Source organism: Chiloscyllium plagiosum, unplaced genomic scaffold (assembly GCF_037043375.1).
Source record: "Chiloscyllium plagiosum isolate Xiang-an unplaced genomic scaffold, Cpla_swu_hap1 HiC_scaffold_20, whole genome shotgun sequence".
NCBI classification, from domain to species: domain Eukaryota; kingdom Metazoa; phylum Chordata; class Chondrichthyes; order Orectolobiformes; family Hemiscylliidae; genus Chiloscyllium; species Chiloscyllium plagiosum.
In genome coordinates this window covers 54,490,144-54,516,138 of record NW_028270158.1, presented here as the reverse complement: position 1 = coordinate 54,516,138, position 25,995 = coordinate 54,490,144, and the positions used below count along the sequence as shown (strand labels likewise).

The window sequence follows — 25,995 nt, the reverse complement described above, 5'->3', positions numbered from 1 at the left end:
ATAAGAAATGGGATAGATGTTCTGCATCCTCAGGAAACCAGAAAGTCCTCCAAAAGGTAATAGAACAGATTGATCAATGATGGGTAGAGTAAGCTCATAGAGTTGCAGAGCCCTGTGAAGTTCCGTTACCTCACACAAGTGGTCAAATTTGATGAATGCATTATCCAATGCTATATCCCATCAACTGTATGACTTGCTTCACTCATTGCTCAAAACAATGTATCCTCAGCCAATGTGAGGAGCGAAACTGTTAGTGAATGAGAAAGTGGTGTTGCATTTACTGTGAGTTCTTTACAAATAACCAAAGCAAAAGGTTATTGTCTACCTTCCTTCTTCCCTTCTGCCTCCTATTCGTCGTGTGCTACTGGCCTACATCCCATTTAGCTAGTGACAAGGGCTATCCTCTCATGATGGTTAAGTTGTACAATGTGCAGCAATCCACAACACACCCTGACATTGACTCTGCTAAGTAGCTGCAAGGCTTCCTCGACTCGGAGAAAGCGAGGACTGCAGATGCTGGACATCAGAGTCAAAAGTGTAGCACTGGAAAATGACAGCCGGTCAAGCAGCATCTGAGGAACAGCAGAGTCGATATTGTGAGCATAATCGCTTCATCAGGAATGTGGAAGGAGGGGGGAGGTGGGTGGGCAAAGGGGGCTGAGAGATAAATGGAAAGGGATGGAGCTGGGGAGATGGTAGCTAGGAACGTGATAGGTGGATGAAGGTGGGGGTGATAGTGATAGGTCAGAGTGGAGGGTGGATCTCTTATCACCATCACCCCCACTTTCATCCACCTATAGCATTCCTAGCTAGCTACCCCCCAGCTCCATACCCCTCCCATTTATCGCTCAGCCCCCTTGGTCCCTCTACACTCATGACAATGAGCTTATGCTCGAAACGTCGACTCTGCTGCTCTCAGATGTTGCCTGACTGCTTTTTCAGCACCATACTTTTTGAGGCAAGGCTTCTTCAGAGTGGAAGCAAACTCAAATGTTTTTGCAGGCAAATACTTTGCTGTTTCAATTTTCATGTGTCAGCATGTTCGGTACATGCGCACAGATTACACACAAAGTCATGAGCCACATCTGCAAACATTGGCTTATCATTTGGAAACATGCTTTGGTTTGCGCTACTGGCTCAAATGCAGGGAGAACAATGGACTGTTCCCAAACAAAGGCATTAGGAATGTTTCCAGGATACTGGCCATTGAGCTATATGATTCACTTGTTATGATCATTTAATGACTGGAATTTGAGGAAGTTGAATTCTTTTTCACACCAGAACATGGCAGAGGTGATAGTGCATTCCTGTAAAGTGATGTGTGCAGAATGAACGTTGCCCTGCACCACAGTGAAGTCTGTAATCCTAACAGTTAGATATTGTGTGCTCTGTCACCTCCCACTGGCGGGAGGGAATTAACTGCTGGGAGTGCAAGTTAAATAGAGCACCTTACACAACAAATTCAAGGCCTTAAAATATTTCCAGCACCAGCCTGTAAAGACTCAAGCACACAAAAGCTAATTTTCATCATCACATTCACAGCAACTCATCGGTTTCTTCATACACTCATGTTGGAATTGTGGCTGCAAATGGTGGTTGATTTCAGTGAGGATGACACAGAGTTTGGACGCAGTGTACCTTACTGAGCTTCAGCTCTTTAAAGGCTAGAAGGACATACATCCTCCTGCTCAGAGCTCTTCTCTCCATTTATCACGTTTAACCTTTTGAGCAGCTTATACTGCTATGCATGGCCTTTTTTTATTCTCCCCAGCTGCTGTGTTCAAAGAGGTATCCTACTAATAAAACCATAAGTGACAGCAAATTGTCACAAAGATACCTTGAAGTCAATTAAAAAAAACTTCAGGACCTGACTTACCATTTCTTGCACGCTTTTATTGAAAGCATTAACAGTTGTGAGGTTATAGCAACAACCAGACAAAAAACATACTTGAAAATTATCCCTTTAGATAATGGTGTACAAACTCAGAAGACCTGACTGGAAAGAAATATTTATTGTTGAATACCAAAGTAGAGTGATTACTCGTGGCAACTCCAAGTCCAGGACAGATAGTTCTGCACTTTTTAAAAATATTTCCTAATCTACCTGTTCAGAGATTTTTTTTTCCTTATTTATTCTCAGGATGTGGGCATCTCTGGTTCGGCCAGCATTCATTGCCCATCCTTAATTGCTCAAAGGGCGTTAAGAGTCACTGACATTGGGTCTGGAGTCACATGTAGGTCAGACCAAGTAAGGGTGGCAGTTTCCTTCCCTAAAGGACATTAGTGAACCAGATGGGTTTTTCCGACAATCGGCAATGGATTCACAGTCATTATCAGACCCTTAATTCCAGATTATTTTTATTGAACTCAAAATCCACCATCTGCTCTGGTAGGATTCCCAGAACATTACCTATATCTCTACAGTCTCTACAGTCCAGAAATAATAATACTAGGCTATCACCTCACCTCTGGAGCATTCTTCTGGCTCAGAGATAGGGACACTACCACTGCACCACAAGGACCCTAGTTCTGCCCATTATAACATTTTCAAATCAATCTGTTCAGAGATGTCACAACACATCTGTAGAGCAAGCGAGACTTGGACCAAAGCCTCCTGACTCAGGAGACACTACTACTACTGTGCTATGAAAGCTCCAGCTCTGCCCTTTGTTAATATATCCAGAAGTGTTATCACAGACAACTGAATGACTTTTCCACCACCAAACCGTAGTGATTTTTTCTTTTGTATTTAGCTATTAACCACCAGCAGTTATCATCCATACAGCCAATAACAAGTTTACGTGCAAAGCCTATTATGGGCGGTTCTGCCCTTTTTTTCCTCTGTTTATACCCAGAAGTGCTATACCCAACTAAGCAGTTTAACTATCACTACTAATCACCTGTGTAGCAAAATCAATATCTACATGCAAAGTCCATTGAGGGCAATGCACACAGAAGTGAGGGGGAGGTAGGGAGAGAGGGGACTAAATCAAAATTGAACTGGAGTGGGGGGAAATAAAGCACAGTATCCCCCAGGGTGACCACCTCTCTCTAAAGGCATTGAGAGCATTGACAGACTGTGCGTGCTCCCTCTCCAATGACACCGGACAAGTTCTGCCCTTTTTTTTCTTTTATACCATTCTTCCCTTTAGTAATTTTTTCTTTGAAAAAATATTTAACCTACTTTTCTAATCAACGATGTTATTACACACCTTGGACTTAAAACCGGGCCTTCTACTCAAGGGGTAGGTTCATGACTACTCTGTAAGAGGGCCTCTGTTCTGTCCTTTTTTTCGCTTTTATTAACCGAAAGAGAGATCCAATCAGGATAACAAAACTATTAATGTTTGAATGACACTTTGTCCTCCTCTACCTACTGTATTTGTGAAATATTACATTGAATAAAAGTTAGTCGAACACTGTCAACTGGAGTGAAAGCAAAGTGTCTTGTGGGAATTCAGAGTTCAAATACCAGCACTGCAGCATTTATTACGGTATTTTATTATGCAGGGTGAATCAACTCAATCCCTATGGTACAAAAACAAACAAGACAGTTCTGGATGCACTGAAATTTAAGAAGCTACAGAGTATACAGTCATCTCAAACTTAAAAATTCATGATCTTTCTGCATGCTATTATTCTACTGAATGATACTCTGTCACCTTCAAAGTAGAGAAACTTTCCAATGAGTTCAGGGATCAATTTCATGTATAACTTCAAATGTTTAATTAGAAATGAATTTGCAATGATTCCCTAATTGTAGGCAATTGAAATGGGAATGTTAACAGTAAAGAATATTCCTGCACTCTGCTTTTCAAATTGCTCAGTCAATATTTCATACAGCTCTGATGAAACCCTGACACATTTGGGGGAATTTAATGCCTTCCTCTGGGAAGGTGGAGTGCACCACTGGGAGCCACCTTCTATCCTTGCTGTTGTCGTCCTCTTTCCATCACTTCCCTGTAGTATAAGACTCAACAATGATACAGGCCGTGTGTGGGTAACATACAGGTAGCAGCCACCACTGTTGCTTAATAGAGCTGCCAATGCCTGCAATGTTTGGCAACTGGGATCTCTGCTCCCGGTGTCCTTGATCTCAGCTAACTGCCTGAGAATCACATTTCAGTTGGTCTTCCTGAAAAGGGGCACTATGGGGCTCTTGCCACCTCTCCAGCCAGCAGGCAAAGCCCCAATAGCCTCCATTAAATACCATCCCATAACGTTGTTTTCCTCTCTTCAAATATGGTGTCAGAGCAGTTGAGTGTTTCCAGCTATTTTTATATATTTATCATTTTAGCTTTGTGAAGAGTGTGAAGATGATAGAAAAAGCACTTCATTACAAATGTTGGAATAATTTCTTTATGTTCTCATATTGTTTTGAACAAGCAACCTTCCTGTGAACAAAATACCAGCTACACAGATAATCAGGCTTCTTCCAAACCATGCTAGTAAATGTGTCATACTTCCAAAATTCACCCCCATTGCTAGCCTTGAAATCAGGCCAATTCTGTGGCCTCTTTAACAGAGATCAACCGTTTCATCTATAAATTTTAGGAATGAGGCTGAGATGGTCAAAACTCATTTTGTGCAGGCAGTTAAGAGGGTATGCTCACACAGTTTGGAGTGCTTTTGAACTCTGATCCCAGTCAGTATCCTAATACATTTAAATTAGATTCTTCAAAAATACAAAGCTCATTTTCCTTTCAAATAGTAAAGGTTATAAGTTTTGGAGTGTAGGTATAGGTATTTGGAGTATAGGTATTTGGAGTATAACAGTATAGGTTTTGGAGTTTGGTCTGTTTAGATACCAAGAAAAACTACAGCTTTTGTCAAAAACATCCTCTGCCCCAACACTATCTTTCAAGCATTTGTAGTTGTCGCACTGCCTTGTATCTCTGCAGTCAGCTATTCCATTTCCTTTCAGTTTTTGTGAGCTGCAGGCCAGGAATGGTGCTTGGTTTCATTAAGGAAAAACTACTCTTTAAAGAGTTAAAGAGTCCTTATGGGCCAGTTTCCAGTTTCTTTCTTCATTCTCTAAACTAAGGTGTAGCTGATTCATCTGCCACTGTAACTCAGAATCAATAAATATCACCCAGAGGAAGCAGCCTATTTCCAACATTACACAAGGCTGCCTTTCATAATCAAAGTCTTTTGAGGTGGAGGTTAAACACAAGTTAATTGGCTACATCGTGTCCAATTTCTTTAATCACTTCATTTGCCTTCCTCTGTGCAACATCCTCATCATTCTGAACTAAAATTTAGAAAAAGAGCTTCCATCTCAATAAGCATGCATTTCAGAAATATATTGCTCTTAGCTTCTAAAGATTATGGGGCTCAGACAAGAATTGAAAATCATGCAGTACTGTGGTGCTTTTCACAACTGTTGTCTAAAAGTGCTTTATAACCCATGAGTAATTTGGATGTGTCATCATTGTTGTAATGGGAAGACTGCTGTACCCAACGTGGCAAGCATCCATAATCAATAATTCAATAATGACTCAATAAACTGTTTTTTTTGTGATTGTTACTGAAGGATAATTTCTCTGCTCTTAACTGAAATACAGTAGAGCCAAGGGATCTTTTGCATCGACCCCAACAAGCAGATGTCATTTTGGTTTAACATATCATCAGAAAGGCAGTGCTTATGATACTGCAGGAGTCCTTTGATATCACACACAAGTGTTAGCCTTGGAGTTTGTGCTCAAGCCCTGGACTGGGGCTTGTATTTTGAACTTCATAGCTTAGGTAACAGCCCCACCACCTAAACCATGGATTAATTTCAATTGTTGCCTCGAGAATAAATCTTTTCATTGTTAAAAACAATGTTCAACTTTTAAATTGAATTCCTATTTTATATATTAAGAAGTGGGATACATGGTTTAGTTTCATTTTTGAGTGTTTTGTGGGTTGGTGCGAAGTCTGAATGTCTGTTTTGTTTATGTGCATTTTATAAACTTTTAAACCCTTGAGATGAACAGCTAAGTGCATTAAAAAAAAGAGATAAAACTGTGTTGGTTGTTTAGCATTATCAGTTGAATAGTGTACAGAGAAAGATAGAACAACCTGGAAAATAATCTAGTCAGTATGGTGTACATCTGAGAGATTTAGGGAACTCATGCAGTTGCTCTGATATTAAAGTACTAATGAGTTTATTCTGCAGTTTGTAATAGGATCTCAGGGAGAGGCACTAGATGAAGGGAAAAAGCAGTCAATCAGAAACTGGTAACTAGTTAGAAATATGCAAAAGGAAACAGGTTACAGCTGAACCAACCTGAATCTGAGCAAGGAGTCTGAGTTTGCAGATGGTGGTAACTTCTTCCTGACGTTTTTGTCTTTGTAAAGATATTGCAAGGATGAAAGGTATAATATGAACTGGAATCCTTTTTGGTGTCAGTAATGAAATCCTTTCAACATTTCATTCTGTCTAGAGTAATATAATTCATTTTTTGCTTGCATAATAAAGAGAATAAACTACATATTTAATAATCCTTGTATTTGAGGTATAAAGACAACTTCTTGTGAATGTTTGCAGTAACTGGTCTCCATGGTTAAAAACAAAGACAAAGTTAGGAGTTAACAACTCAATTTTTCACTCAGATTTGACGTGTTCAGCATTCATATCAGCAGGGATCATAATCCTACAGTCATTCAGAAGCAAAAGAAAGTAGGAATGAACTGAACTTTGATTAAATCTAAGTATGAAAAAATATATGAAAAGCAATAAGCTTTTGTCAGGCCACCTCCCTGACAAAAATCATTCAAAGGGTAGCAAGATCAGCAAATGACCCGCTGCTGATCCTCTAACAGTGAGATTTGTCATCAAGCATTAGGAGAGGTACAGAAGTCTGGTACAGTTTGCCATTTAATTTTACCCCAACTGGCTACACATGACCTTCACCTCTTCCAAAGATATGGTTAACTGGTTTAGTATAGGAATTCCTCTTGGGCCATAGTCAAACTTGCGTCTTACTGTTGTGTATCAAAGCCTGATGCAGTATCACATGCCTAACTGTGGGAAGCACAAAAGTGTGACAAGACCTCAAGGAATGCAGGTACTTGCGCTAACTTGGAAATTCTGTGCAGAGATGGAGAAAGGTGTTATTCTAAAAATCTTATTTCTCCCTCCAGATGCTGGTGAATATTTAAGAATTTAGGTGAGCATATAGGTGATTTTTCTTATGATTGCATTCCTCTAAACTCAGGCAGTAGTTTAAACTGGTACTGGGAACAATTGCATTAAATCTAATAGTTTAGCTAGCTTATAACTAGGTATAACCACAGAAAACAGTTAAATAATATTTATAAACTTGAAACCAAATTAGGTACATAAAGAGCTGCAAGTGTGGCATGTGTGAACTGGTAGCCACCATGTGATTCATGACAATTGCATCTGCAGTTAGCATCTACTACCTAGTAAGTTCAGTTCTGAGTTGATGAACTGATTCTTGAAATTTGGCCCCATTAAATGCATGAGTAAAGGAAAATTTACCTCAACAATTTCTTCCAGGAGGCAACCTTAGGCTAGACATATCCAACCTATGGTCAAGGGCAGGAGACAGTGACTGTGTGAGGCAAGTATAGCATTCCAGAAGGTATCAAGAGTGGCTCTTATACAGTCATACAGCATGGATACAGACCCTCTGGTCCAACCAATCCACGCTGACCATAATCTTAAACTAAACTAGTCCCATCTGGCTGCACTTGGCCCATATCCCTCCAACATTGTACTGACCCAATTTTTTTAAAACATTGTAACTGTACCCACATCCACATTTCCTTTGGAAGTCCATTCCACACATGAACAACTATGCGTAAAAAATGCCCTTTATGTCTTTTTTAAATCCTTCTTTTCTCACCTTAAAAATATGCCTTCTCATCTTGAAATTCCCCTCCCTAGGGAAAAGATGCCTACCATTCACCTTATAAGGTTTGAAATTCTTGCAATTTGTGTCAAGGAGAACAGGGATTGTAGGATAAGCAAAGTGACTATGGCACTACGGTGCAAAGAGCCACTCAAGTGAAGGAAGTAAAAAGTAATGTAGTTAGAGCTAAGGGTGGTATAATTAGAGGGATCAACACTTAACAGTATTCTCAACAACTAACAGCATGGGCTCTCTGCCAGGGGTAAGGACAGTTCTTTACAATTGGAGGGGGAGGATCCAGTTGTCATGGTACATCTACTACCAAAAACATAGTTAAGTCTATGGAAGAGTTTCTGCTGAGGTAGTATAAGCAGCAAAGAACTAAATTAAAAAATAGAATCACAATGACCCACGAGCAAACTGGCGTTGGACAAATACGATTAGAAAGTTGAATGTTTGGCTTAAAATCCATTATGAGAAAGAAACAAGCGTAAATTCTTGGGAAAGCAGTACAAGAGGAAAAAGGAGTCGCACCAGCAGGATGACTTTCTTTTGACTCACCAGAAGACTTCAGATTAGGCAGATTTGAAAATTTAAAGTGAATAGAAACAGCAATAGTGCAGGGTAGCAATGTTTGAGGGCATGAAATGTGGTCTGAAACTTGTGTCTTGAACTTAAATAAAAGTTATTGAACTGGAAGATAGAGTTGGCTAAACTGAAATAAAATAACAGCTCAAAAGCCAAGACAGTCATGAAGCAGTGGCAGATACCCAAAGTGAAATTTTATGACTAACAACCAAGATAATTCCACTGAGAAACACAACTGCTATGAGAATGATTTGTCAAACATGACTAGCTAAGAAAGGCAAAGATGGTACAAAATTGAAATAAAAGATGTGCAATATTGCAAAAGTTAGTCATAGCTTCGAAGCTTGGAAAATGTTAGATGGAAGAATTGCCGAAAAAAGTGAGAAATTGAAAAATGAGAGTTAACTAGCAAGACACATAAAACCAAATGGTAAAAGAAGTTTTTACATTTATATAAAAGCTCACTTACAGTTAACATTAGTCCCTTAAATGATGGGACTGAGAAACTAATAGCGGGAAAGGAGAAATTACTACAAGCTCTCAATAAATACTATGGGCTGAAGCTTACTTTTATAGGATAAATCAGCGCTCCGTGGGTTTTGTTTGCAGGGATTTCTGCCATGAAAGCCAGAAGGTTTTTAACCATATCTTACCAAACTTGTCTCATTTACAAATACTCGATTTCTATGGCATTTTTCATGTCTGATTCTGCCCCATCTTACCACATGCCACTCTGATAACAACTCGCTTCTCACCAGAATTTCGAGAACTCACTGGTATTCCTTGTACTCTTGCCATTTTTACATGTCTGTTATACACCCAGACAAGAGCTTTCAGTCTGGAGCTGCCCCCACACTGTCTCTGACATTTGTCGTGGACATGATGGATAGAGGAAAAATCAACAATCTGATGTGTGGGCAGGACCTGGAGTTCCCTCATTCCTTATGTGGAGAGCACTCTGACTCTGACTGCCCTGAGTAGCTGACTATTTCTAACTGGAATTGGAGGATGCCCTCGCCTTACTTTGCCAGGACCCCTAAGTGAAGGCTACACTCCTTGCTTTGACTGAAGCCTGCTGGCAACTATTACAAGCTTCCTGGCTATGTTGTGCTAAACAACATGGCAGAAGAAATAGATCATAGAACATTACAGCGCAGTACAGGCCCTTCGGCCCTCAATGTTGCACCGACCTGTCATACCATCTAACTTACACTATACCAAGTACGTCCATATGCTTGTCCAATGACGACTTAAATGCACTTAAAGTTTGTGAATCTACTACTGTTGCAGGCAAAGCATTCCATACCCTTACTACTCTCTGAGTAAAGAAACTACCTCTGACATCTGTCTATATCTATCACCCCTCAATTTAAAGCTATGCCCCCTCGTGCTCACCGTCACCAAACTTGGAAAAAGGCTCTCCCTGTCCACCCTATCTAACCCTCTGATTATTTTATATGTCTCTATTAAGTCACCTCTCAACCTTCTTCTCTCTAACGAAAACAGCCTCAAGTCCCTCAGCCTTTCCTCATAAGACCTTCCCTCCATACCAAGCAATATCCTAGTAAATCTCCTCTGCACCCTTTCCAAAGCTTCCACATCCTTCTTATAATGTGGTGACCAGAACTGTACACAATACTCCAAGTGCGGCCGTACCAGAGTTTGTACAGCTGTAGCATAACCTCATGGTTACGGAACTCGATCCCTCTATTAATAAAAGCTAAAACACTGTATGCCTTATTAACAACCCTGTCAACCTGGGTGGCAACTTTCAAGGATCTGTGTACCTGGACACCGAGATCTCTCTGCTCATCTACACTACCAAGAATCTTACCATTAGCCCAGTACTTTGCATTCCGGTTACTCCGATGAAAGTGAATCACCTCACACTTGTCCACATTAAACTCCATTTGTCACCTCTCAGCCCAGCTCTGCAGCTTATCTATGTGTCTCTGTAACCTACAACATCCTTCGTCACTATCCACAACTCCACCGACCTTAGTGTTGCCTGTAAATTTACTAACCCACCCTTCTATGCTCTCATCCCATTCGTTTATTAAAGTGACGAACAGCAGTGGGCCCAACACCGACCCTTGCAGTACAGCACTGGTAACTGGACTCCAGGATGAACATTTCCCATCAACCACCACCCTCTGTCTTCTTTCAGCAAACCAATTACTGATCCAAACTGCTATATCTCCTACAGTCCCATTCCTCCGCATTTTGTACAATAGCCTACTGTGGGGAACCTTATCGAACACCTTGCTGAAATCCATATACACCACATCAACCGGTTTACTCTCATCTACCTGTTTGGTCACCTTCTCAAAGAACTCAATAGGGTTTGAGAGGCACAACCTACCCTTCACAAAACCATGCTGACAATCCCGAATCAAATTATTCTTTTCTAGATGATTATAAATTCTATCTCTTATAACCTTTTCCAACACTTTACCAACAACTGAAGTAAGGCTCACTGGTCTATAATTACCTGGGTTGTCTCTACTCCCCTTCTTGAACAGGGGAACCTCCAGTCTTCTGGCACTATTCCTGTAGACAATGACGATTTAAAGATCAATGCCAAAGGCTTGGCAATCTCCTCCCTGGCTTCCCAGAGGATCCTAGGATAAATCCCATCCGGCCCAGGGGACTTATCTATTTTCACACTCTGCAGGATTTCTACTACCTCTTCCTTGTGAACCTCAATCACACCTAGTCTAGTAGCCTGTATCTCAGTATTCTCCTCGACAACACTGTCATTTTCTAGAGTGAATACTGTCAAAAAATATTCATTCAGTGCTTCCCCTATCTCCTCTGACTCCACACAAAACTTCCCACTGCTATCCTTGATTGGCCCTAATCTTACTCTTGTCATTCTTTTATTCCTTAAATACCTATAGAAAGCCTTAGGGTTTACCCTGATCCTATCCGCCAACAACTTCCCATGTCTCCTCCTGGCTCTTCTGAGCTCTCTCTTTAGGTCTTTCCTGGCTACCTTGTAACCCTCAAGCACCCTAACTGAGCCTTCACATCTCATCCTAACATAAGCCTTCTTCTTCCTCTTGACCAGAGATTCCACTTCCTTCGTAAACCACGGCTCCCGTGCTCTATGAGAGCCCAATACATCTGGCTGAGGCATTAAAATTAAGCAATGCAAGGCAGGGATGCTGTGAGCATCGTATAGGATTAAACTCAATATGGACTACGTCAGTAGGCAAAGAGCCCAGAGACGCAACCTGGACCAGTCCATGAGCTGAGCGCATATCTTGAGCACAGTGTCTTTGCAGCAGCATTACAATGAGAGCTGCCTGTGCAGCCAGAGGTACAATATTAAAGTGCAGACAGGTCTTATGAGTGGATCAGAGATGGTGCCATGAGATGCTCTGAGGGTTCATTGAGGTGGTAACATATCAGATGCCAATGTCCATCATCGAGGTCCTATGTAGCAATCAGCAAGCTGAAGGTGCCAAGTCTTCACTCTGTTTCCATGACATGTTGTCTCAATATCTACCTTGTTGGGTGAGTTTTGTAAGACAGAAATCTGAATATTAATGAGGCACCTTGGACCATCAACAAAGCGTTTGACAAGCAATAAGTCTCCCTGATTGGCAAGTCACTGCTGCCTAGCAAGAAACTCTCCACACCACTTGTCAAAAGCATATAAGATGGAGTGGGATACTGCTGACTTTGAAATAGCCTTCATCGGATTTCTCATCCATTTTTGCCACAAATCTCGCCATTTTCCACATGCTCAAACCCCTAAAAAAATCTGCCTTTTGTATCTGTTTTCACAGGAGAAGACACAGAAAGCATTGTAGACAATCAACAGGCATAAGGGAAAAGAAACTTACAACAATTGTGATCATGAGCTAAATACTAGGAAAACTAATGGAACCAAACAATGACCAGCTCCTTGAATCTGACAGCCTTCATTCTATGATCTTTTACAGTTTCCATAGTGGTCACATGAATGTCACGGCGAAAAACACATAAGCAATGTCTCAACAATAGTCAAATTTGCTTTGAATCTAGTAAAACTGAATTATTCACTACACCATTGAAAAGTGAACATGAAAGACTTTGTTATCATAACTTTAGTGGTATTCCCAAATTGTTCCTAGACTATAGAATTTAGTCACGTGGGATTAAATTGTAATAGGAGTAACTTATTTATATAAATGTCTAAAAAATGAATAGGTAAATAAATATTTATGATAAGGGACCTTACCTGAAAAATGGCAATCCAGGCATATCCTATATTATCAAAATTAATGGCACCCTTATGTGGGTTTACATCTCCCGTTCTGCACACATTGTAATATTGATTCCAGTTTATGCAACCACTTGCATTGTCCATTTCCAGACTATATCTTGGGTGGTTGTAAGAATCCAAGGTAAGAAAACATTCGACTCCATTTTCTTTCAAATTTGGAAGGTCCTGACATTTCTGCATGCCATTGTCCCGTGACAGTGAGCAAATAAATGGAGTTTCATCACCTTCTATCTGATAATTTGGAGGTAAAGAAACATTGTAATACCTAAAAAAAAAAGTGAGAGAATTAGCCTGTATTAATGGTGTATTATTTGGTAAATTAAGACAGAAACAAAATTCACAAACAAAAAAAAACTGTGGACACATCCCTTATTGTTAAAGTATGCATCATAAAATGGATACTCAGTTTTACAGTTTCAAATGAAATTCAATGTTTTAAAACATTTTCTTCTAAGCAAAGCTTGTTAGCATAAACGTTAGAGATTTATTTTATTGTTCTTCAAGATCTAGGTATTTTTGACAAGATTAGCATTTATTATACATCTGTAGTTGCTCTCAAACAGGATCTGTTGGGCTTCCGTATTGAACCACTGTATTTCAAATGGTGAGGGTGTTCCCGCTTTGCTGCTTTTTGTGGAATTCTAGTGACAGTGAAGGAGCAATGATAAATGCCCCAATCAGAATGATAAAGGATTTGAGGTGATTGTGTTTGCAGGTACCTAATGCCTTTGTGCTTCTAGGTGTTGGAAGTCATGCACTTGGAAGGATTTTTGTAACATTTGGACCTGTGTTAGGACGGTAATAACCTGATTTAGAGAATAATGCAAACATTGTTCAACAGTAACCTCCATGTTCCATATTTGGCACTTGAGACAACAGCTCTTCTGAACTAGTATGCAGTGTCTATCGCCCACATGAGACTGAGTATGGGATTTTCCATTTTGGAGTTAAAGTATGACCACAGATGTTTTAGATAGTGTCACATTTAGGGCGGCACAGTGGCTCAGTGGTTAGCACAGCTGCCCAAAAGCGCCAGGGAGCCGAGTTCGATTCCCGCCTCGGGCAGCTGTCTGTGTGGAGTTTGCACATTCTCCCCATGTCTATGTGGATTTCTTCCGGGTGTTCCGGTTTCCTCCCACAATCCAAAGATGTGCAAGTCAGGTGGATTGGTCATGCTGAATTGCCCATTGTGTTAGGAGTATTAGTCAGGAGTAAATATAGGGTAAGGAAATGAGTCTGGGTGAGTTGCTCTTCAGAAGATCGGTGTGGACTTGTTGGGCCGAAGGGCCTGTTTCCATACTGTAGGGAATCTAATCCAATCACATCTTCCATTGCCTGTAGAAAGTGCTCCAGAGTAATCACAAACTCTTCTGCTCATTTCATAGGAGAAAGTGAGGACTTCTTCACTGTCTAGGATGACTTAGACAGTGAACCACATATGAGTGGTGGGCAGATGTTCCTATCCCCACCAGTACAGCCATGACTCAAAGATTCTGGAGACACATTTAAAAGACATTGAGACACCCATTCCCCTGCTACAAACCCTGTACAGATGAGGAAAAGGGCTCTGGACAGGATGAGCCAGCTGACCACGGCACCATGGTGCAGAAGGCCATTCAAGAGGGGGGAGCAAAAAGACAAGTAGTTGCTATAGGGGATTCTATAATTAGGGGGACAGATAGTATCCTTTGCAAGCCGGATCGGGAGTCTCGCATGGTGCCTACCCGGTGCCAGGGTTCGGGACATCTCTGACCGGCTTGAAAGGATATTGGAGCGGGAGGGGGAGGATCCAGTTGTTGTGGTCCACGTTGGGACTAACAACATAGGCAAAGCTAGGGTGGAGGACCTGTTTGGGGATTAACGAGCCCTTGGAAGGAAATTGAAGTACAGGTCCTCAAGGGTTATAATCTCCGGATTACTGCCCGAGCCACGTGCCAATTGGCATAGGGATAAGAAAATTAGGGAAGTAAACACGTGGCTAAGGGATTGGTGTGGGAAAGAGAGATTCCACTTCATGGGGCATTGGCATCAGTTTTGGAACCGGGGGGATCTGTAGGGTTGGGACGGTCTCCACCTGAACCGATCAGGTACCAATGTTCTAGCGAAGAGGATAAATAGGGTGGTCAGTAGGACTTTAAACTTCTGAGTTGGGGGAAGGGAAAGTGAAAGCGACAGGGAGTATGGAGTTAAATGGAAAGATAAGCGGCAGGATAGCATATGTGCAGGCAGATTTAAACTTGAGACAGATTGGGAATGCAGCAAAAAGGAAGGATAACTTAGGACATCTTATGACTTCCAATATCTCTAATGATAAGAAAGTTAACATTAAGGCACTCTACCTGAATGCTCATAGCATTCGTAACAAAGCAGACGAACTAATGGCACAGATCATCGTAAATGATTATGATGTGGTAGGCATCACAGAGACGTGGTTACAGGGAGGTCAGGACTGGCAGTTAAACATCCAAGTGTTTTCAACTTATCAAAAAGACAGGGAGGTGGGCAGAGGGGGCGGGGTTGCCTTGTTAGTTAAGAGCAAAATTAAATCTACGGTGCTGAATGACATAGCGTCGGATGATGTGGAGTCTGTGTGGGTGGAATTGAGGAACCACAAAGGCAAAAAAACCATAGTGGGAGTTATGTACAGACCTCCTAACAGTGGTCAGGACCAGGGGCGCAACATGTACCGGGAAATAGAGAAGGCATGTCAGAAAGGCAAGGTCACGGTGATCATGGGAGACTTCAATATGCAGGTGGTAAATAATGTTGCCAGTGGATCCAAAGAATGGGATTTCATGGCATGCTTAGAGGATGGCTTTTTGGAACAGCTTGTCATGGAGCCCACAAGGGAGCAGGCTATTCTGGACCTAGTGCTATGTAATGAACCAGACTTTATAAAAAATCTTAAAGTAAGGGAACACTTAGGAAGCAGCGATCATAATATGGTAGAGTTCAGTCTGCAGTTTGAAAGAGAGAAGGCAAAATCGGATGTAATGTTGTTACAGTTAAATAAAGGTAATTATGAGGACATGAGAGAGGAACTGACGAAAATAGACTGGAAGCAGAGCCTAGCAGGGAAGACAGTAGAGCAAAAATGGCAGGAGTTTGTGGGTAAAATTGAGGACACTGTACAGAGGTTCATCCCCAAGAAGAGAAAGATTATCCTGGGAGGGATTAGACAGCCATGGCTGACAAAGGAAATCAGGAAATCTATCAAAGAAAAAGAGAGAGCCTATAAAGTGGCCAAGAGCACTGGGAAATCAGAAGATTGGGAAGGCTACAAAAACAAACAGAGGATAACAAAGAGAGAAATAAGGAAGGAGAGGATCAAATATGAAGGTAGGCTAGCCAGTAATATTAGAAATGATAGTAAAAGTTTCTTTCAATACATAAGAAACAAACGACAGGCAAGCGTAGACATTGGGCCATTTCAAACTGATGCTGGAAGCCTAGTGATGGGAGATAAGGAAATAGCAGGAGAATTTAATAAGTACTTTGCGTCAGTCTTCACAGTGGAAGACATAAGTAATATCCCAACAATTAAAGGGAGTCAGGTTGCCATTACAAAAGAGAAAGTGCTGGAAAAGCTAAAAGGTCTTAAAATTGATAAATCTCCTGGCCCTGATGGGTTACATCCTAGAGTTCTGAGGGAGGTGGCTGAGGAAATAGCGGAGGCGTTGGTTGAGATCTTTCAAAAGTCACTGGAGTCAGGGAAAGTCCCAGATGATTGGAAGCTCGCTGTTGTAGCCCCCTTGTTCAAGAAAGGATCAAAGCAAAAGATGGAAAATTATAGGCCAATTAGCCTAACCTCAGTTGTTGGTAAAATTCTAGAATCCATCATTAAGGATGAGGTTTCTAAATTCTTGGAAGAGCAGGATCAGATTAGAACAAGTCAACATGGATTTAGTAAGGGGAGGTCGTGCCTAACAAACCTGTTGGAGTTCTTTGAAGAGGTGACAAGTAGGTTAGACCGGGGAAACCCAGTGGATGTGATCTACCTAGACTTCCAAAAGGCCTTTGATAAGGTGCCACACGGGAGGCTGCTGAGCAAGGTGAGGGCCCATCGTGTTCGAGGTTAGCTACTGGTATGGATTGAGGATTGGCTGTCTGACAGAAGGCAGAGAGTTGGGTTAAAAGGTTCTTTTTAGGAATGGCAGCCGGTGACGAGCGCGTGTCCCGCAGGGTTCAGTGTTGGGGCTGCAGCTGTTTACATTATATATTAATGATCTGGATGAAGGGACTGGGGGCATTCTAGCAAAGTTTGCCGATGATACAAAGTTAGGTGGACAGGCAGGTAGTACTGAGGAAGTGGGGAGGCTGCAGAAGGATCTAGACAGTTTGGAGGAGTGGTCCAGGAAATGGTTGATGGAATTCAATGTGAGCAAATGCGAGGGCTTGCACTTTGGGAAAAAGAATAGAAGCATGGATTACTTTCTAAACGGTGAGAAAATTCGTAAAGCCAAAGTACAGAGGGATCTGGGAGTGCTGGTTGAGGATTCTCTAAAGGTAAACATGCAGGTTGAGTCCATGATTAAGAAAGCGAATGCAATGTTGTCAATTATCTCAAGAGGGTTGGAATATAAAAGCACTGTTGTGCTTCTGAGACTTTATAAAGCTCTGGTTAGGCCCCATTTGGAGTACTGTGTCCAGTTTTGGTCCCCACACCTCAGGAAGGACATACTGACACTGGAGCGTGTCCAGCGCAGATTCACATGGATGATCCCTGGAATGGTACGTCTAACATATGAGGAACGGCTGAGGATCCTGGGATTGTATTCATTGGAGTTTAGAAGATTAAGGGGCGATCTAATAGAAACTTACAAGATAATACATGGCTTGGAGAGGATGGACGCTAGGAAATTGTTTCCATTAGATGAGGAGACTAGGACCCATGGACATAGCCTTAGAATTAGAGGGGGTAAATTTAGAACAGAAATGCGGAGACATTTCTTCAGCCAGAGAGTGGTGGGCCTGTGGAATTTATTGCCACAGAGTGCAGTGGAGGCTGGGACGCTAAATGTCTTCAAGGCAGAAATTGATAAATTCTTGATGTCACAAGGAATTAAGGGCTACGGGGAGAATGCGGGTAAGTGGAGTTGAAATGCCCATCAGCCATGATTGAATGGCAGAGTGGACTCGATGGGCCGAATGGCCTTACTTCCGCTCCTATGCCTTATGGTCTTATGGTCTAAACCAGTTAATCCCTCAGACATTGATCTTTGCCTCCACACACCACCAGAGATTTCTTATCTCTCCACCCTTCAGGCTCTCTGCCTGTATTCCTGATGAAGGACTTTTGCCCGAAACGTCGATTTTACTGCTCTTCGGATGCTACCTGAACTGCTGTGCTTTCCCAGCACCACTCTAATCTAGACTCTGGTTTCCAGCATCTGCAGTCATTGTTTTTACCAGATATTTCTGTCAAGCCTCAAGAGATGACTCGATGCTTTAATGAGACCTCATTGAACATCTACTCCAAATCATCTGGGTCAAAAATGAGGTTTGTTCCCCTATAGAAGGAAAAGGCCCTGCCATCAGACCCAGACTGTTTGTTCTCAGGTTTGTAATAATGCTGCTTCTTTAACAAGGTTGTGCTGTATTTGGCTTTCTCTTCAGAGAGGTCATAAAAACAGTGATTCCAAAAGGTCTGGGTTTAAACACTTGAGCATGCTTTCAAGGTTAAAAAAAAACACTTGTACAATGAAAGGGTAGTGGTCAGTTCTCTCAGCTTTTCTCGGTGGTTTGGTTTTAGCAAGCAAAGTTGTGAAGCTGCTGGACCCAATGAAGCAGGTCCACGCTGATCCTCCCTCTCTCTGACATCTTTGCTGTAAGAATCTGTGTTTGATTTTATCTTTTTTTTGCAAAGGGGTGTTCATGGGGATTGTTGCAAATATTTGGGACAGCATCATTAAGTTAGGATAATCTGTTAGGTCTTCAGATAGGTTGTTATTCTGTATTCTGTTTTTTTTTAGTGTTTCCTGCAAATATGTTCTGTTTTGTTTGAAACTAAACGGTTGAGCCAGCTGCCTCACTCCTGGAAAATCCACTACACACCTGCTTAAAACAACGAGGAACATTAGGGTCCAGACTACTTTCTTGAAATGTTTTAAGGGGGTTTGACCTAGTCAATAACAGTTTATACTTGAGGTCAACACCTCCAGCAGGCATCAGTGCAATGGCATCCAATGCAGGAAGAGAATCAACAATTCCCTATGCTTGGCAAGGCTAAGTACCACATCTTCTCATAATGTAACCTCATACACATACAGCTTTCACTTTATTTAACTCTGCCGTGGTACAGTCATGTCACATAGGCACAACCACCTCAACGTCACATGCATGTGTGCATTGAAGGGCTTACACTCAGTATACTGACAATCTTCTAACACTTTCTACTCATTTACTGGACAGGATTCACTTCCTGGAAAGATTATGCATGCTCATCAAGAGCCCATGAGCACACTTTCATCACACACATCATTTCCCTTTCTTTTACTGCAGGACAAGCTGGTACACAATAGGGAGGAAAGGACCCAAACAGACAGAGCCCCTTACAATCCTCACCTCATTCCAGGAAGATGCAGTTTAGCTGGTGGGTGAAAACCAAGACTGGTCCAGCACCAATGGGGAGATCAGCATTGGAGAAGCCAGGGAGCATTGTTGTTGTCTGCTCTTCTCAAAGGTCAGGGTAGTAGGGAAATGTTAACATTTGTAATACTGGAAGCTCATTCATAGGGAATACTCAGTCTTTTCAAGATGTCACTCAGCTAGGTGAGGGGTGAGGGTACTGGAGAGGGAATGCATAGGTTTAAAAGCAAAATGATATAGCAAAATTGCAAGACAGTATTTGAGTAATGACACCCAGAGTGGGACAGGAAAGGGCAGAGCAGACAAACAGGGAAAGAAGAGCAGTAAAAGCATTAAAGGGAGAAAAATGGCAAAAAGGAAATAAAATTAATGGCCCTTTACTTAAAGACACAAAGTATTGGGAACAAAATAAATGAATCAATGATACAAATAGAGGTATATGGGTATATCTTAAAGCCATTATAGAGACATAGATAGAAGGTGGGAAGGAAAGGGTGTTGAGTAGCTTTCTGGATTAGTGGTGCTGGAAGAGCACAGCAGTTCAGGCAGCATCCAAGGAGCAGTGAAATCGACGTTTCGGGCAAAAGCCCTTCATCAGGAATAAAGGCAGACAGCCTGAAATGTGGAGAGATAAGCTGGAGGGGGGTGGGGGTGGGGAGAAAGTAGCATAGAATACAATAGGTGAGTGGGGGAGGGGATGAAGGTGATAGGTCAGAGAGGAGATGGTGGAGTGGATAGGTGGAAAAGGAGATAGGCAGGTAGGACAAGTCCGGACAAGTCATGGGGACAGTGCTGAGCTGGAAGTTTAGAACTAGGGTGAGGTGGGGGAAGGGGAAATGAGGAAACTGTTGAAGTCCACATTGATGCCCTGGGGTTGAAGTGTTCCGAGGCGGAAGATGAGGCGTTCTTCCTCCAGGCGTCTGGTGGTGAGGGAGCGGCGGTGAAGGAGGCCCAGGACCTCCATGTCCTCGGCAGAGTGGGAGGGGGAGTTGAAATGTTGGGCCACTGGGTGATGTGGTTGATTGGTGCGGGTGTCTCGGAGATGTTCCCTAAAGCGCTCTGCTAGGAGGCGTCCAGTCTCCCCAATGTAGAGGAGACCGCATCGGGAGCAACGGATACAATAAATGATATTAGTGGATGTGCAGGTAAAACTTTGATGGATGTGAAAGGCTCCTTTAGGACCTTGGATAGAGGTGAGGGAGGAGGTGTGGGCGCAGGTTTTACAGTTCCTGCGGTGGCAGGGGAAGGTGCCAGGATGGGAGGGTGGCTTGTAGGAGGGCGTGGACCTCCTACAACCCAGGTAGTCATGGAGGGAATGGTCTTTGTGGAAGGCGGAAAGGGGTGGGAGGGAAATATATCCCTGGTGGTGGGGTCTTTGTCAATACAAGATGGAATACACTTACTGGCAAAAAATGATCTTGGATCCAAAGATACAGAATCCTTATGGGTGGAGGTAAGAAATAAAAAAGGGAAGATGATACTGGTTGGATTAGTCCAGTTAGGCTCCCAAACAGTGACCATACCATGGAACAGAGAATAAATCAGGAGATAATGAAAGTTTGTTAAAAGAAAAGGTAGTACATTAATCATGGATGAATTTAATCTTCATGTAGATTGGGAATATCATTGCAAAGGTAGCCATGAAGAAAAATTCATCAGGTATATTTGGGACAGTTACCTAGGAAGATATATTGAAAATCCAATGAGGAATCAGGCTATTTCAGATCTGGTAATGTGTAATTAAACACTTTTATTAAATGATCTCAAAGTGAAAAAGAGCTCCCAGGAAACAGCGACTAAAACATGATAGGATTTAATACTTAGTTTGTAAGCGAGACACATGGGACAGAATCAACTGTGCTAAACTTAAATGAGGGTAATTAAAAAGACTTGAGGCAAGTGTTGTCTGGAATGGACTAGGAAAGGAGTTTAGCAGAACACACAGTTTTTGAGCATAGTTGTTGACATTTAAGAAAATAATTCATGACTCACAACAAAGATATATCCTTGTGAGGAAGAGAGATTCCAGGAGGGTATTAATCAAAAATGGTTAACGAAGTTAAGAATAGCATCAAATTGGAAGAAAAAAAAAATCACACAATATGAGGATTAGTGGTAAACCACTGGGAAACCTTTAAAAAACAATGAAGGATGACCAAAAAGAAAACAATCTAACTATTCAAAGGTAAAGTTTGAATAAAGGAAGCAATTTCAAGATGGCAACTTGTAACTGATGAAGTTCCACAGGGATCAGTGCTGGAGGAACAATTATTTACAAATTATACTCATGACTTGGATGAAGTACAATGCCAATTTGAACATAAAGACTGATGGGAGGATAAGTGGTGAGGATCACTCCAAGTTTACAAAAGGACATAAACAAGTTAAGTGAGCAAAAACATGACAGATAGAATATAAAGTAGGAAAATATGAGGTTAATGCATTTTGGCAGAAGGAATGGGGGAGCTGAAAATTATTTAAATAGAGAAGGGCTATAGAATGTTCAAACTCAGAGGGATTTGGAGGTCCTTATTCATGAATTCACAAAGCTAGCTTCCAAGTTTAGCTTATAAGAGGTGAAGCAAATGGATTATTGACCTTTATTTTAGAGGGAATGGAGTACAAAAGTACGGGGGGCCTTTTTAAAACTATACAAAAACACAACTGAGAAAAAACCTAGAATTTGATAAACAAATTTAGTCCCCTTATCCGAGGAATGATATACTGGTATTGGAGGCAAACCAGAAAAGGTTCATTAGGTTGATTCCAAGTATGGAAGGATTTTTTTACGAGAAAACGTTGAGTAGTTTGGACCTATCCTAGGCCAAGAATGAGAGATGGCGTTATTGAAACAAGTAGGTTATTAGGGAGCTTAATAGGGTAGATACTGAGAGATTATTTCTGCCAACTGGAGTCTAGGACCAGAGGGCAAAGTTTACATTAAAAGTTGCCTGTTTGAGACAGCGATGAAGAGGAATTTCTTCTCTCAGTGGGTAAGCAATCTGTGGAATTCTTTACCATAGAGGTAAAGCTGGGTAATTAAATATATTCAAGGCTGAGAAATGGATTTTTAATCAGGAAGGGAATCAAGGGTTATGGGGGAAACACAGGAAAGTGGAGTTAAAGATAATCAGCCATGATCTAATTAATGGTGAAACAGACTTGATGGGCTAAATGGTCTACTTTTGCTCCAACTTCTTAAGATGTTATGGTCCTCCCTAAAAATTACACATACTATCAGAGACTGCATCCATTGTGACTTCAAATGACAACTCCTTGCTGGCAAAATGACATGCCCATGGTTGGAATGTGCATTGCCTGGGGTTCAGAAAGCATATCAGGGCACCTTACTAGCCCCATTGGCAATAACCAAATTACTTTCAGAGAGGGTGAAGCAGAACTAGTCACATGTGGCCAAGGCATGGCAGTGATGCCAGACACAGTCACCCACAACTTAAAACTCTGCTTTTGCTCACCCCATGTATTGTTTGAGATCTTTGGCTTATGCCAATAGTGCAGCTGCTAGATCATTTTTGCCTTCTTTGCTGCATTACTTACTGTATAGTTCAGAGATTGCAATGTGTTGAGAATCGGGCAAAATATTCTTTAGATCACTGAGTGCTTGGGATCTCACTGGGATGTGATTATTTGAATACTGTTATGTTGGCAATCCTACAGTTTTGGGCAGCTGAAATAGATTGTCCATCAGTTGGACTTTTGATTAATCTGAGGTCAGTTCAGTTCGCCAAAATGTGATGCAACTCTGCAAACCCTTCCAGCAGAAAAACTCTTCAGCTATAGCCATTTCTACTTTGTTAGAATGTTGTGCAGTAACTTTGATACTGTTTCAGCATGTGAGATTCAGTTACATCTTGGGTCATTCAAGTATCAGTAACTCGCCAGCTCCTCCCTATTCTGTTATATCCTCACCATTTTGTCATCCTTGTTGGATCTGTGATCCTTTAGTATCTCCTCTTTAATTTGCCAGCAGTTACTGTCCCCAACTTTCCCTGGAGCTCCTAGACATTGAGATCTTACTGCCCCTTTGGAGCTTGTCCCTCTCCACCCCACCTTACACCACTGTATATTCCCTGCGCCGACCTTTCAAAACTCCAAGAGGTTATGGTTGCATCATCCTTGTAACCACTGCTTATGGAACAGCAGGCCCCTAGAGCTGAGCTGCAGGTACAAGATGGTGTTTATATAGATGATGATTTGGATGTTCATTTCACAAACCCAGACTGACTGACTGTAGGCCAAGATCCACATACACTACGGTAAAAGCCCTATCCTGGAGGAAGGTTCATTGATCAACATTGTGGATATCAAGTAAAATGGAAGAAGCCAAAAGCAGACCACAAGTCACACAACAGAAAAGAAACAGCATTTGATTTACGGTGCCCTCTTTGAGATAACTATCTAATTAGTCCACTGTCCTGCTATTTCCCCACAGACCTTCAAATATTTCCTTTCCAAATAAATAAATATGAGGATGTAAAAGCTCTATCGTACCTCTATCTGCTAGTTTCTTCCATCACATTAGTGCCTGCAAATTTATATTACAATCCGGTCTCCAACATATTCCAGGTTTGGAAAAGTAGGAAGCCCAAAATTAATTTCAAGTTAGAATATTGTCACCTTTAGTTTTAATTTCAACTGTTCAGTGCCACAATTTACTCAAGATTTTTTTTTGAAATTCATATTCAGGTCTTTGTTTCTATGAACATTCTATTTAGTAACTAACTATTTTTTGACCTGAAGGCCTGAAGTATTTGCTGGAATATGACTTCACAGGCAATAGATGCAAGCTATGTGATCATACGAACCAATCCTTTTATTACCTGTGTTATGAAGTTGAAGGTATATACTGCACCTTTAAGAGAGTGAATGCTGTTCTGAACTGACAGCAAACAAGCACCTATGATGCCTAGCTAGCAATCACAGAGTGTACTGGAAAATTGAAAATATGCAACATTTGGCTGTGAAATGGATACCTGAGTTGGTTGCTGTTTTGATAACAATTCAAATTTAACCAGTTTAAATTATGCCCCAGGATATTAAAACCCAATCGCATTTGAATTTATTATCCTGCCAACATCGAACCAATGAGATGATCCAATACTGGGGTGTAAAAAAAGCAGGCATGTTGAAAGTCAGACAGAGTAACTGCTATTGTATGAGAGAGAGAGAGAGAGAGAGACCCAAAAGATTGAAATACTATCAAAGGTATCTTTTTCATGTGAAACATCTTCACAGTAAAAAGAAAGAAGACAACCTGGGGGGGGGGTCTTCAGCCAGAAGAAGACAGACACCGCAGATGACAGCCACTTTCTGGTTTTGAAATTAAGTTGACATAATTTTAATAACTGTTTTTATTGGAACAGTATATTGTTATAGAGTTGGAGGCAGATAATAAACAGTTAAGAGAAAGGGGGGGGCTTAGAGTTGTGAATAGCTGTTGTTTAATTTTCATGTTCAGAGTTAAAAAATAAATTGATATTATTTTCTTTAAATAGTCGAATTTGGGAGTTCTCTGTCACTCATATTTTAACAGATTATAAGGCAATGTGAGCTTTTCTGGGTGTTTGGTTTAATTAACAGAAGGGTTCACAGGCGTGACTTAACACCTGGTTTCAGCAAGTGCGGAGTTGCAGCAGAGGTTGCTGATAATAGCAGGATTTCAGACAATTTTCCGAGGTGAACCACAGCACCTGACTTTCATCTAAGTAATGAATTTAGCATAGACAAAATATCAAATCTTCTATAATTTTTAAATTTGTGTAAAATGTTGCAGTTCACTCGGAATATATTAAAGGAATATGCATGCGCCATTTGCTCAACTTGTTATTGTACTCCACCTCAGCAGGAATGTTTTGAAAAATTCCATTCAACAGAGAAAGTGACGAAGTGTTTACTTCAAAGGAAGTCATTTTCAAAGGCTGTGAGAAACATAATGTATGCTTGCTGTTATCTGCTCGAATGTACTTTCAACTCCATTTGAAAGCACACAGTCGAAATGCATATTGTCTAAATGGTTCCCGCATGAGTCTCAGAGTTTCAGCAGGCTCTCAGAATTGTGGGTTAATGCTGGCAGGAAGTGAAGAGACCACTATTTTAAACCCATTATTAATACACAAGCTTCTTGCAGTAAGGGAAGCTATTAGATCTTGTTCGACAATAGAATCCTTGATGATCATCAATTCTTCAACCGGAGGTGACAAAACCAATTTCAGTTATGCTACTGCTGTTCAAAGTAATCTACAAATTATACACTGTTCTGAAAGGTTCAGAATTATTAGATAAATTAACTGAGTTACTGGATCATTGTTGAGTTTAACAAATTTTGTGTCTGCTTTTGACAGCCTTCTCACTAAAGCTTTTACCACAAGCAACTGTAGTATCATGCCATTGCTAACGATAACCATTCACTCATATACTCAAAGTTGGATTATCAGATTTTCTATTTTTCCATGCATATTTAATATCACCCTTCTGAACTCTACATCTGTGACTTTAATATAGGATAAACGAACTTGCAAAAACAGAATCTTGCTTACGAAGCTACCGACAAGCCTCTTAGCAAAGCATCTCTGTTCATTTGGAAGTAATTTTTTAAAATATGCAATATTTCTCTTTTTTTAAATGCATGTAAAATGAACATTGCATATAGAAATATGATGTATT

General features: G+C 41.1%; 1 protein-coding gene across 4 annotated transcripts in view; it reads right to left on the bottom strand.

Moving 5' to 3' along the window:
* Positions 1 to 25,995, bottom strand: part of cacna1ha (calcium voltage-gated channel subunit alpha1 Ha) — a 552,389-nt gene that overhangs the window by 218,584 nt on the left and 307,810 nt on the right. For all 4 annotated transcript variants that reach the window (XM_087997955.1, XM_087997957.1, XM_087997956.1 and 1 more), the window contains exon 7: positions 12,679 to 12,988. In XM_087997955.1, the coding sequence (XP_087854081.1) occupies positions 12,679 to 12,988 (310 nt within the window). The remainder of the gene's footprint in view (positions 1 to 12,678; positions 12,989 to 25,995) is intronic.